The sequence below is a fragment of the Hirundo rustica genome, chromosome 3, assembly GCF_015227805.2.
Source record: "Hirundo rustica isolate bHirRus1 chromosome 3, bHirRus1.pri.v3, whole genome shotgun sequence".
In the NCBI taxonomy this organism is placed as follows: Eukaryota; Metazoa; Chordata; class Aves; order Passeriformes; family Hirundinidae; genus Hirundo; species Hirundo rustica.
In genome coordinates this window covers 36990095-37004258 of record NC_053452.1, presented here as the reverse complement: position 1 = coordinate 37004258, position 14164 = coordinate 36990095, and the positions used below count along the sequence as shown (strand labels likewise).

At 41.3% G+C, this 14164-nt stretch overlaps 1 protein-coding gene across 6 annotated transcripts in view; it reads left to right on the top strand.

Moving 5' to 3' along the window:
* The first annotated feature begins 246 nt into the window (after positions 1 to 246).
* RMDN2 (regulator of microtubule dynamics 2) overlaps positions 247 to 14164 on the top strand; it is a 152702-nt gene continuing 138784 nt past the window's right edge. For 2 of the 6 annotated variants that reach the window (XM_058419701.1, XM_040058061.2), the window contains exons 1-5: positions 247 to 1349; positions 2118 to 2584; positions 8857 to 9052; positions 10012 to 10114; positions 13986 to 14046. In XM_058419701.1, the coding sequence (XP_058275684.1) occupies positions 2130 to 2584; positions 8857 to 9052; positions 10012 to 10114; positions 13986 to 14046 (815 nt within the window). In that variant the 5' untranslated portion in view covers positions 247 to 1349; positions 2118 to 2129. Of the gene's footprint in view, positions 1350 to 1570; positions 1635 to 2117; positions 2585 to 8856; positions 9053 to 10011; positions 10115 to 13985; positions 14047 to 14164 lie in introns of those variants that run through there. The other 4 variants (XM_058419702.1, XR_009207621.1, XM_040058063.2 and 1 more) reach the window with 4 other exon arrangements.

The following is a 14164-nucleotide window of genomic DNA, read 5'->3' as shown; positions in this document are numbered from 1 at the left end:
GAATTAGTTTAGCACTGTAATTGTTTTAAACTAAATTCCCTGGAGATAAATGGACATTAATCTGATTTACAATTGCTAATTTGTACTAAGACTGAAAATTCTCGAGTTCTTGGTACCTGTTTCAGGTACTTTTTTTTTGTTTGTTTTGAACAGCAGTCTGTTGACTTTTTAAAGGCAATTAGTATGTTTTTTAAGAATTGTGTTCCTTTGTTTCTGATTGATATGGCTGAGCACAATTTCAGCTATTGAAGAGCTTCTTCCATTGCACAGCCCATGGTTTCCATGATGGCTTCCTTAAGCCTTCACACAGAAAACATGAGGTTTATGCTTGTAAATGCTGGCAGGATGTTGTGCACAGGCTCACCACAAGCCTTCAGGAATGGTCAGAGCAGGTTGTCTGTAATGATTCTTCTTCCATTTAAGGTCAGAAACAGGAGCCAGATCCCTTTGTCATAAAGGGCAAAGGAGAGTCTTGTGAGAATCACCAATAAAAGTGATCTCAGATGGGGAACAGGAGCAATACTTCCCACACTCTGATAAATTCAAGTTCTGCCTCTCTACTCTCTCCTGGTGAGACTCCACCTGCAGTGCTGCATCCAGCTCTGGGGTCCCAGACACAGGACATTGAACTGTTGGAATGAGTCCAAACAAGGGACACCAAGTTAATCAGAGGGATGGAGCATATCTCCTACGAAAAATGCTGAGAGAACTGGGATTGTTCAGCCTGGAAAAGCTTTGTTATGACCTAATTGTGGCCTTCCAGTACCTGAAGGGGACAGAGGAAAGATGGGGCAATACCATTTACAAGAGCATGGAGTGACAGGACAAGGGGTTATGGGTTCAGATTCTAAGAGAATATGTTTAGATTAGACACTAGTAAAAAATTCTTTACTGTGAGGGTGGTGAGGCACTGGGACAGATTGCCCAAGGAAGCTGTTGATTCTCCCACCCTGGAATTGTTTATGGGCAAGTTGGATGGGGCTTTGAGCAACCCATTTTAACGGAAGGTGTCCCTGCCCACGGCAGGGGGACTGGAACTAGACGGCCTTTAGGGTTCCCCTCCAGTCCAAACCATTCTATGATTCCGTGGTAAGTTTCTCCAGACTTTGGGCAATCTATAATGGACTTTGGCGAAATCAGCTTCGGGCCCTTCGATGGTTTAAATTGCAACGAAGCTTTTGTGCCGGGACTGCCCGTCTTCCTGGCAAATGGGCGGGGTTTCTCCGTGATTTTGCAGCTTCAGGTCTCCACCAACGCAGCGGAAACAATTTCTCTATGGCCTAGAAGTAGCAAAAGGTTAAATCGGTGAAGTCGAGCTGCCAGCAGACCGAGGACAGACACGTGAACAGGTACACCGCTCTAGAACGGCGTATTTCGAGCCACGTCCGTGGCAGGTGCCGCGGGCGTCCCGCAGCAGCGGGGCCGGCCGGCATTCCCGGAGCTGCGGGAATCCCTCCTCCGGCGGGCAGCACGCGTCACCGGGGCGGTCAGGCCGGCGCTGCGGCCGAGGCCCGCCCCCTCGATCCGGGTATTGCCGCCCCCTGTGCCGCGGCGGGAGAGCTGCGGGCTCCTGGGCCGGAACGCGCCGCTGCTCCCGGCTCGGCTCGGCTCGGCCCGGCCCGGCCCGGCCGCACGTACGTACCGGGGGCGGCGCTGGGCTCGGGGCTGGCGCTGCCGGGGGGGCCGGGGCTGGGGCGGCTGCGGCCCGGGCGGGAGGAGAGCGCGGGGCTCCGGCAGCCCCTGGGCGCGGTGCGGCTGGGGACCGGAGTGACGCCCCTCCGGCGGCTCTCCGGCCTGACAGCTGGGTGTCTGCCTCTCTGCAGCGCCGGAAAAACCGATTATATGAGTTTCTCGCATTAAAACAAACAAATCCCAGGATGCCGGGACGGTTGAGAGTGAAGGCTGCGGTGCTCCCCACGTGCTAGAGCCCCTCACACCCCCAAACCCGCTTTTGTCTTGGTTTTTCCTGCCTTGTGTTGCAGAACCTGCGAAAAGTGTAACTTTGTGTCTGCAGTTCTTCCTGCGTTACGCTTTAGTGATTTCAGAGCAGAGCAAGTCGCTCGTGTAGAGCAGGGGAAAACATCTTAAACTCTGTTATTGTTGTCTCACAATTCTAGGAGCGTGCAGAAATGCCTCCCTTCGAAAACAAAGGACTAATACTGGGCATAATGGCAGGGACTGCGGGTTTAAGCCTGGTGCTGATTTGGTACCGCAAGATCCGAAAGCCCGGTGCTGCTGCGCGTATACGTGCGTTCCAGGATATAGGGAACAGCATTAATTCTGTGGGCTTGCAGAATGAGGCTCCTAATGAGCAAGGAGCAGTAATGGTTTTACATGGAAGGCAACTGCAGATACTAGAAAAATTGAATGGCCTGCTACTAAGCGTGGACGAACTGAAGAGAGAGGTGGAATTTCTGAAAGAAGCTATTCCAAAACTTGAAGAGCTTGTTCGAAATGAGCTTCATGGAAAGGGTGATGTTCAGAGAGTTAGCCCATCACACAGAGCAACAAGGCGGAGAAAAGCTGAGACAGCTTCTGGTGCAAGAGAAACTACCAGCTCTGAGGAGGCAGAAAGCGAAGGAGGGTGAGTTAATAACAATTTGTATATTCTACTGTACACATCCAGTACAAGTTCCATCATTACCCATATGAAACTGTAAACAGGAGCTCTTTAAAAGTTTTATAAAGATTTTATACTTCTGGGAAAAAAAATTACCAACATTCAGATTAGCAGCTTTTAGATCAGAGGAGACTCTTGGTGACCATCTCTGAATCTGCACTATGGCTGAAGTTGGCTTAATGCCAAGCATAATACAGATTTATTTTTTTTTTTTTAGAGTGTGTTTGGTAACACTGATGCAGTATTGCTACACAGCTATGGATGAGAGGCAAAGTTCAGAATTATGGTGTAATTTTAAAAATGCTTCTAGTGCAAAGTGTGTCTTTGACAGTTTGTTCAAACTGTATGAATGCTAATGTGCTTTTCCTGATAATTGTTTTTTATCAGCCTCACAGGTGAGTTATTAGTGTTCTGCCTAGAGGCGTTGCATACTGTGGAAGCTACGTCTGAGCAGAACCTCTGTACAAGTGGCAATGTTTATGTATATGTGCTGCTGTGTGCATTTTCTGGTGACTCAAAAAGTAACCATGAGGAATTTAGGGTACTGACTCAGGAAGGTAGAAAGTTCCTAGTTTTGAACACATCTTGTAGTCACATTGTAGTTAATGGTACCTTTTATTCTTATGAGTTGAGGAACACGCTGGGGGATGATGTGTACCAGGAATCCAGGAGAGGCACTATATTTTTGTCTTGACATTAATCTCCTGTAATTACAACTTTGTTTTGGTATAATCAGATTAGATACTTACATGCAATTTACTAATACTATGTTTATAGCAACTGAGTTTTTTGAGCCACTTCTCAGCATGTCTTACACATCTGTGTAGGCAGCATTATGTCTGTAAATTGCCTATCTTATGTCACCTTTTCTCTTTTAAAATATTTTAACTAACTGTAATATTCTGAACACAGCTTGCATGTTGCATATTAATGGAATTCTATATTTAAGAGTTTCTCCACATTCATTTTCAGTTCCTCTGAAGAGAATTTCTTTTTGTGTTACATCCCAGCCCACATGATTCGCAAGTCTTATATTTGGATACCATATTTTAAGACCTGTCAGTTCTATTATGAACCAGTTCTTTATTTTAAGTTTTCAGGACTGGCATAAGTATTCAATGACATTCCTCCTTCATCTGGTGTGGAAACATCTTGGTTCTCTTGGTTGCTTAGATTATTTCATCCACTGGTTGGTTTGCAGAGGCCTTCATGTTGTGTGAATAAAATATTCAGAGATGCAGATAAGGCAAAGGGACCAGTTTACAATTTACAAGGTCCACAGATGCAATGCAGGGTTTATTTCACACGTAGCGTTTGAGAAAATCGTGTTTTCTGATCCGGAGTGACATGTTACTCTCTGAGAACAAGCCAAGGAAACTTGTGTATTCAGGTTCTTCTGTGTGACGAAGAAGCTGATCCAGTGATTACAGAGTGCAAGAGCATTGGATGTGTCCTTAAGAGGGGCCTTCTCTGAGAAGTATTTGTGTACAGTAAGAAGCAAGGAAGATAATTCAAGGTTATAGTTAGCATTAGTCATTTGACTATGTTCTTTCCCAATGCTGTTTTTCAGTCCCTTTTGAAAAGAGGTGGGCTTTTTTCCTATTACCACCTTTGTACTTGATGTGCTTGTTTTTCATATCTAAATTTGAGATAATTTGATTTCATTTAAGTAAATAAATGATAAAAGAAAATAATCCTAACGTGTTCAGTTGCAATATATATAGCTTTTTCCTAGGTCTTCTGTAACTTCAGTGACTGTGGTGCATGGCCAGGAGGGTCAATAGCAACACTTGGGTTTTTTCCATTTACTGTACATCACCACTTCATATGCTGTAGGCATTGCACCATGTGCAGTTTTATACTCTCCTGTGGTGAATTCCACACACAATGGTGCATTCAGATGCTTGTTTGTGCACTAGAGAAAAACAAAATTGCTCTTTGTTAGCGATAAAACATTTTTTCACCTTTCTGTACTCCCATCTAAAGTGCATGCAACGTGTTTCACTCCCTCAGCAGTAATTTTGTGATCTAGAAGATAGGATTTTGCTTGAGTTAAGCACTTTTGGTTTTAATTGACAAATAGGTAGATGCTGGGAATTGACAGATAAACTAATCTGAAGAGTTTTATGGATTTGTTCTGGATGACCACACTGGTTTCAGGTTTGTAAACTTCTTCCAGAAAAGCTTTTAAAAGGACCTAGTTTTTTCATTAAATATTGGAAGCTGACAGTCTCTGATAAGGCCCTCCACTGCTTTGATCTGCTCTGGGCATATTCTCAATGACACTGTTGGTATTCAACACCCTGGGAAGAGAAGCTTTCTGTTTTGCCTTTCAAAAATAATGTATTTCTGTAAGTGGAGAAATATCACATGTGTTTTAATAAATGAGCTATATTTTTACATGACAGTCTGAATGGAAGGTGCAGTGAATGGATGAGACATTAAATTGTAAAGAGTCTGTGGTTTCTAGTTTGTGCTTTTCTGTATACTATTTTTTTTTTAGTTTGTTTCAGTTCCGGTGGTGTCCTAGTGAAAACTTCAATGTTTAACATTTGAGAATGTGTAACAAGCACTCATTCATTTACAAATACAATAAATTGTGTCTAGATGATCACCTGGGATGGAGCACGTCACCAAATTCTCCTCTTTGTGATTTTGAAGCTGTTTCCTCCCTGATATGGCAGTGATGAACCCTGGACATCAGTGTCGTGTTTGGCACCCGTCTTCAAGTGGCCCAACATCCAAGCTCTTCAATTTACATTTGACATCAAGCATCAGAAAGATTCACTGCAGTAAATTCTTTAATGACAGATGTTCTATTTATAATTTTTTCTTGAAATAGTTTAGTCAACGGGGAAAAAAAATTCTCTTGCCTGCTTCTGAGTATTGCTTCACTTAGCATTTTCTAATTTATTTTGCTGTTCATTTCTTTTAAATGCAACCTTCAGCTGGTTTAAGAATCCAGTTTGCCAAACTTTTCCTTGAAAGCCACTTGTCATTACTGATGGGTGTGCACTTTGCTGGATCATACAGTGCAAATTTGATCCAGATCTGTCTGTGACTTATAATCACCTTTCTGTGGAATTAGCCAGAGCAGATGAGAGGGTGTTTGTGTCAGCTTGTGGCTTTTTCCTAAGTTGGCAGGGAGACGACAGATGATATTTGATCTGTCTAAAAGCTGAAGTGTTGTGAACAAATGATACCTGGTTAGGCCCGGTGTCTGCCAATTAGCAGACACCCCAACACAGTTTTCGAACCACCCAAGTGTGTTTATACCACAGGGGTGTTTTATACCATGTAGCTCAGGGCTTGTTTTAATCCAGTACTAGGTGCTGGGATTTACTGAACTGCTTAGCCACAGTGGGGTGAGTCTCTAGCACAGGTTCCATTTGTTCTTTGAACTTTGAACAGTCCACTGTGATACAGCTGAGTCCTGTTGGTTGATAGTTGCTCCTTACATTCTTATCACTGTTTTTCTCTTCTATTTAAAATCTATTGGTAATAAAGGTGAAAACAAGTTGGCACTGACTCTAGACATTTTTTAAGCGTGCTTCCATTTTCTCAAATACCGATCAATGTGTTAATCACTTGTAAATACTCACTTTTCTGTTTATCATTGCATAAAACCTCTTGTAGGAAAATACCAGGTAAAATTGCAGATTTCTGTTGTATGGAATATTTGTAAAGCAAACCAGAATGGCTGTTCCTTGTTTTCTGTTTATTTCTTTTTTGGGGTAGTGTTATCAGTCCTTCAAGTCCTGGAGTTTTTAAACTGTGTTAAGAAGAATTTCCACTTCTGTTTGTGTTGGTACTGATTTTAGTGCTTTAGGAAGCGTAGAGGTACAAGAATGTTAGCTGCTTTGTTGAAGGCAGATATTGCTCAACAGGAAATTGAAATTTATGTCATTCTAATCAAGGTTTAAGAGAGTCTGTTCTCCATTTAAATTCTTTAGGGTTCATAAAGCAGGTAAGTAGAGGAGGTAGGAGGGAATTTGCCAGGACAATGGAGAAGAGGGAATGGGTAAGAAATGACCCTGCCATCTCTGCTGTTTTATAATTAGCTCCTTATGGGTTTGCATGATCTTCATGCTTTTTCTATGAGTCTCCCAATAAATATATGATTTACCTTATGTCATGTGAATTCAATGTTTGGCCTCAATTTTATGTTTTGTCATGACATTTGATATCGTGCTGCTGGAAATCTCTGCTGGGCTTGTTTGGACTGACAGCCCAACGGGCTTGGGTGTCAACCCAACCTTGTATTTGGCATCCAGCCATTATATTTTTGCTGGAAGAATACCATTTTCTAATAATCATTTTTATCTGTTACCTAACACTGGAACAGTAGTGATCATAGAAATTTTAGCAGATGTTTATGCAGCAAAGGTAAAGAATACAACATCAACACTGTCTTCCAAACACTGATTCCTCACTGTTGTATCTACCTGATTAGGTAGCATTTGATGCAGTGCCCAGATTCCTGTAACTAAGGATATTGGCTTTACTGCTTAGATGCTGCTCTTTTATATTATCCAGTGCCCTTATATTAGATTGGGAATTGCCCAAATCTTTAGTGCATTTATCTTTTATTTAGGGGGAATGGAGCATCTAAACCATGTGAGGAAAGATACTTTCCAAACATCCTTTACATCACAGAGTTTTGTATTGGAGCTAAAAGATTGTCCCGCTCCCCAGGAGCTCCCTTGTACATTTGATTAAATTGGGGCTCTTACAAATGCAGCCATGATATATTTCTGTGTCCATTCAAAATAACTACATTATTTATAAAACATGCTGTGCTTTTAAACATGCTTCAGAAAATGAAAATAAGTGTTCAGTGACTGAATATAGTCTCTGCAAGATACAGCATAGAATGTGTCATCAACTTCAGCATCGTCAAGATTATGTAAAACAAATCTGTAGAAACATATGAAGTTTCCCATCTCTGTTCTGCTCTGTGATATTTTTTTCAGTTTGAACATGTACATGTAGTCTGTGTATATATTGCTTTATCCAAATGTATTTTTGATTCCTTTTTCCTGTGTCACTGGGTTAATTTTGCAGCAAAACTGTCATGCCACATCTAGCACTTCTGTAGCTTCATAAGCAGTTCTACTTCTTTGTTTACAGGCTGTGAGTGTATCTGCTCATACACTGATCTGTTCTGAAAGCAACATATTGAAAACAGAGTATTTGGAAGCCATGATTAATAACCTTCATTTTGACTGCTAACATTCTGTCCTGGCTATATTTCTGAAAAAATAAATAGATTTTATATATCCTGACTGTCGCAGCTTACTTTGATTATTCACTTACTTAATGTGTATAGTACATTCCATGCTTTTCATACTCAGTAACCATTTAGAAAATCTCAGAACCTGGCAGCTGGTAGATTTACCTTATTCTCCCCAGAACAGTGTTTTCAAAAGTGGAAATGCAGAAGATGAGGCTTCTCTGTCCATTTTTAGTACATAAGCAAAAGGCTACTTCTTAAAAACAGTGCCATCAGCTGCTCCTCTTTGAAATCAGAGTACCCTAATGTATTCTCATCACTCTGGACAGTAAGGCCACCTGCTTATCTTTGTGTCATATTTATGCTTTTGCAAATATTTCTATGCCCTTGACCGCCTTGTGCTGAGTACTTGTGCACCAAGCATCATGAATTAATGTAAGCTCTTTTCCAGTTTCAGATACTCTGAACTTCAGAATGCTTGGAAGAAATAAGGAATTTATAACAATGGTGCTGTTTTTATTGGCTTGTATTTAGATCTTGAAAGTGTTTAAGAAAATATTGTATAAATGATTGTTATAGCACTTATATTTTGGTTAGTAAGCTCATTCCTTTTTCAAAAAATAGGGAAATTGAGGTAAAGAGTTGAAGAGGCCTATTCAGGGCTAGAGTATATCTTAAAACACATTAATGATTTCAAGCGTTCTGCATTTCAAACACAAGGCTACATGTGTTTCTAATATGCCTCTGCATTTTTTAATGGAGTATTAGGCAGCAGGACAATATAATTACTTACCTGTTATGTTTGGAATATGACTGTGCTGTCCCTTTGAAGATAAAGGTTTTGTAATAATAACAATAAGCTTGATATCATTAATAAAAAATCCTTTAAAGCTGGACAACTGGGATAAATTGTACTCTGAATTTTTTGCTTTTGAATTTAACAATGCCTTTTTTTTTTTTTTTTTTAAGAAAAAAAAATGGTTATTATTTTCTGTGATTTTAGTTACCTTACCGCTCATACTGATTCTGAAGGAGACTCCGAGGAAGAAAAGAGATGTATGAAATCACCTGATGCCATGGTCAAATCAGAAGAAGATGAAGACTTATTTAATTTTTTACAGCAGGTGGACAATTTGCACAAGGGTTCAGAGGATGATAAAAAGGAGGGCTTCAGGCTGTTGCTTGAGAGAGAAGACAAGGTAATATGGGTAAACTTGCTATTATGTTGCTATTAACTTAAACTTTACACTGCTTTTGAGAACTAAATACAAGCTTTAAAATGCACATAGATGATGAAATTTCAAGCCTATTTTTAAAATACAGTCAAAAAGCAGTATTTCAAAGTGGTGTCAATATTCATGTTGTGTGGGCATAGGAGTTCTACTGTTTTATATCCTATTCTAATTTAATAACTTGGAGGCTTTGTTTAACATAGGAATTCTTCCATAAAACAAAGAAAAATCATGGGCTTTTTTCAATGTAAATTATATTTACTTCTGCTGGTTTTGGAATAGTCTGTGTGAGAAAATCCTGTAGAACTAAGAAGTAACCAGACCCACTGTTTTCAAACTATGAGCATCTAGTCTGCTTATACCTTTCTAATATCCTTCATGTGAATTTTTCGTTTGACTTTACTGGGCCCACGTGTAACTCCAGATAAAAATTAAAGGTGGTTTGATGTGCGCTGCTCAATTCAGTGTATCATTTTATTCTGGTTTGGCAAGCATTAGTTCTGATTATATTTTCATCTGGATATTGGAACACCAGGGAAGGTAAATGAGATAATGTGAGTGAGTGTGGTGCTTATGGCTTCCCTAAAGAAAATACACATCACTTTGTTCAGGGATTTGTTGTGTTTTACTGGATTACCTTGTAAATGTTTGTATTAAAAGAAGTTTAAACTGGTTTATAAAATATAACCTTTTTAGACTGTCTAGGGTATTTCTGAAAGCTGTATTCTCTTTTGTTGATGGAAAATTACTCATTTGGTTCTCACATGAACTAAAAGCAGTGTGTAGAAGGATGGAAAATTAACAGAAATTTATGCCATCTTCTGATTACTTGCTTTAAGCATGTTATTAATTTTAAGCATTGTGGAAGTAAACTGTTTAAATCACACTCTGATCAGTTTAGTTATGTAGCTGTCCTCTACTTTCAGTACGAAAACTGTGTGGACTTTCTTTGGAGGCTTGCACGTGCTTATGGCGATCTGTTTGAGATGACTACTGATGCTGAGGAGAAGAGGCAATATGTAACTGATGGTAAGAGGAAAAATGTTTATGAAGAATGCTGTATGAATGTAGTGAAATGTGCTTTAAACTTTGGTTAAGTTTTCCAATATAAGGAATTTGTAATCCAATAAATGGGAGCATTTGTATAGTAATGATAATGTTTTGTGCAGTAAACCACCACAGTTTACAACTTCAGTTCATTCTTTTCTCAATGAGAGATCCAAAATCAGTGGCAGAGAAGTATTATGGGTCATAATTGGAGGCTGTTGTCTCTGCAGATTGCGTTAAAATCCTGTATTTTGTTGAGAAACAGATGGATACAGAATGTGAAAACTCCCAGATGCTGTCAGCACAGTTTCCTAATTACATCTTTGGGAGAGCAAGAAGAATAAATAAGTGCTGAGGCTGGGTCAAGGTTTGTTTTTCTCCTTTCCTGTGGTCGGGGAGCACTCCTGCATATCAGCAGCCTCTTTTGTGGTGATGGTGGGGATGAAACTTTGTGAATCTGGAGGAGCTCTTGACCAGAAACAGAAGTTGTGTGTGACAACTGATGTTGTTTCCAGACATCTCTCCCCGTGTGTCCTGTTTGACAATTTAATCTCTACAAGATTTTGATTTTCTTCATCATAGCACTTTGGTTTTTTTGCTTTTGAAAGCATTGCCCTTTCTTTCACTGTCTGGCTGGTTATTGGCTAGAGGAACAGTTTGTTTCCCTTTTTATTTTGGGCCTTCTTTTTGTTACATTAAAACCTACGTCTTCTCTACACTGTGTCACTCCTCCAGTCAAGGCACTGTTCTTAAAATAATCCTTTTTGACTTTATCTCGGAGTACTTCTATGTTTCTTTTGTCTCTCCATTGGCCCTTTCTTTTTTGCTGCACCAAATCAGGCTTTGTAAGTGTCATCTACATTTGGGTTATTTTGTCTTTTGTGACACCTCTCATTGACTTTTTGTCCTGTTGACTGTTACTGAAAAAGCGATTTCAGCTGTCCTTTGTCATCCTTAAAAGCAGTGTCATGCCTTCATGCTGTTGTAACATATTCCACGATTTCAGTTTGTTCAAGGTCCTTCCATTTTCCAATCTTTTTGTCATCTAAATACTCGTCAAAACTTGCACTGTTTTAGCAACTTAATTGATACTCTCTTTGCTTTAGTAGCAACTTGGCTTTGTACATAAATTCTACAGTGCAGTGATGATTATGACACAAACTACATGAAAACAGTAAATTCTGTTGTTGGATCCTTTGCTCTTACCAGTGACTGGAGTTGAAGCTGGCCAGGACTGTGGGGAACAATAAAAAGTGTTTCTTCGAATGTATCAATGGCAATAGGCAGTGTAAAAATAACATGAACCCATTACAGCATGAGTGTGGTCGCCTCACAAATGGGGACATGGACAAGGCAGAGATATTTAAAGTATTCTTTGCTTTTGTCTTCAATACGGATGATGGAGCAGGGGCTTATCAGTGCCCTGAGCTGGAGAACCATGGCTGCAAGAATGATCAGTTCCCAGTCAACCTGGAAATTGTGTAGGATCTGCTGCTCCAGCTGGATTCCTAAAAATCTGTGAGGTGTGGTGGGATTCATCCAATAATTCTCAAAGAACTAGTTGGTGTCATCTCAAAGCCTCTCCTGATGATTTTTGAGCAGTCTTGGGAATCTGGAGAGGTCCAGCTGACTGGAAGCAGGCTGACATTGTCCTGATTTTCAAAAAGGGCAAGAAGGAGGGCCCTGCCAACTACAGATCTGTCAGTCTCACTTCAGTGCCTGCTGAAGTTAGGGAGAATATTATTCTGGGAGGTATAGAAAAACATCTGGAGGACAGTGCAGTCACTGGTCACAGCCAGCACAGCTTCATGGGAGGAAAGTCCTGCTTATCGAACCTGATTTCCTTTTATGATAAAGTACCCTGCCTAGCTGATCAAGGAAAACCAGTTGATGTAATATTTTTGGATATCTGTAAAGCTTGGGATATTGTCTCTCACAGGATCTCTTTCTGGACAAAATGGCCAGCACACAGCTGGATAAACACATCATGGAACGGGTGAGCAACTGGCTCACGGGTCAGGCACAAAGGGTTACAGTGAATGGGGTGACATCAGGCTACCTGTCACTAGGGGGGTTCCACAGGGCTCCATTCTCTGCCCTGTGCTCTTCAACATCATCATAAATGACTTGGACACAGGACTGGAAGGGAAACAGAGCAAGTTCACAGAGGATACAAAACTGGGAGCAGCTGCTGAGCCCTTTGAGGGCAGAGGGAACCTGCAGAGAGATGTTGACAAATCAGGGAGCTGGGCAATCACCAACTGTACAAAATTCAACAGGGGAAAGTGCCGAATTCTGTACGTGGGACGGGACAACCCTGGATGTATGGACAGGCTGGGAAGTGGGATGCTGGGAAGCAGCACCAATGGATCCTGGTCACTGGCAAGTTGAAAACGAGTCAACAGTGCCCTGGCAGCCAGGAGGGCCAACCCTGTCCTGGAGGCATCAGACACAGCATCAGCAGCTGGGCAAGGGAGGGGATTGTCCTGCTGTGTTCTAGGGCAACCTCGCCTTGAGTGCTGGGGGCAGTTTTGGGTGCCATAATATAAAAATTATATTAAACTATTGGGGAGCTTCCGAAGGAAGGTCATGGGATGGTGAAGGGCCTTGAGGGGAAGCTGTATGAAGACCAGCTGAGGGCACTTGGTCTGTTCAGCCTGGAGAAGAGGAGACTGAGGGGAAACCTCATTGCAATTACACCTTCCTCATGAGGGGAAGAGGAGGGGCAGGCACTGATCTCTGTGGTGCCCAGTGACAGGACCCAGGGGAATGGCCTGAAGCTGTGTCAGGGGAGGCTTAGGTTGGATATTAGGAAAAGGTTTTTCACCGGAGTATGGTTAGGCACTGGGCTCCCCAGGGAAGTGGTAACAGCACCGGACTGAGAGAGTTCAAGGAGCATTTGGACAAGGCTGTCAGGCACATGGTGTGGCACTTTGGTGTGGTCCTGTGCAGGCCAGGAGTTGGATTCAATGATCCTTATAGGTCCTTTCCAGCTCAGCTTATTCTGTGATTCTGTGACTGCATGTAACCTCAGCTGATGAATGATAATGGCATAGCAAAAGACAGGGAGAGATAAGGAATGATGGAATGAAAGTGGGTCTTAGGTGTTGAGTAACCAGCCTAGTTTGGCTCATTCTCGTGAAGTGGGGGTGGCGGCAGCCTTTTTCATCTCAGTTTTTGGAAGCGCTGCAGAGGGCTTGAGACTGCAGGAGAGCTGGCCGTAGTTTCATGGTTATTTTTCATTCCACTGGGTTGGAGGACTGTGTATGCTATTCTTTGTTTTTATGAAGTTAACTTGCAATACAGAAATGTCAGTGCAGCTTAATTGGTTGCAGCTGAGACTCTGCAAACAGCAGGAATCTCATCTGAGCTTCTTACTGGGAGTGTGGGATTGATCAAATCACCTACTGTCATCTTTATTCAGTTAAAAGTGGAACTTAAGGGAAGGCTTTGTGCTACAGAGGAACTTCAACTAGTTTATTCCTGTACCCAAGGCAGGAAACAGCTTTGCTGGTTCTTCTGACCGGTGCTTGTCTGACCTGCTTTTAAGGCTCTTCAGTCTTACAGCCTCCTTTGGCAGTCCAGTCCAATCCTTCCCTGATTTAACTGCCTCTGAATTGGATTTTAAAGGAAAATACTAAAATTGCATATATAGTTTATATATACTTGTATGTAAGTGTATGACTATCTAAATGAAGTAAATCCGGGATGTTACGTTGTTCATCTAAATGTTTCTAAGAACAGGAAGCAATTTCTTTGCTGCTGCAGTAAGTCAGATTGCTTTGTTCTTGGGAGTCACCTAAAATCTGCAAGAGTACAATAAATCCTTTCATATATTGTACTCCATTTACAGGAAAGATGAAAGCTGAAAGGGCTGTTGAGCTGGATGCTGGGAGTGCTGAGAGTCACCAGTGGTAAGTTTGAGAATGTTTCTAGAAACTTCTGTGCATTTATTAAGTTCTAGAAAAAAATCTGCAGTCTGACATTAGTTTCGTAAATTAGTCATTAATACTTTTTCATCATTTTATGAAA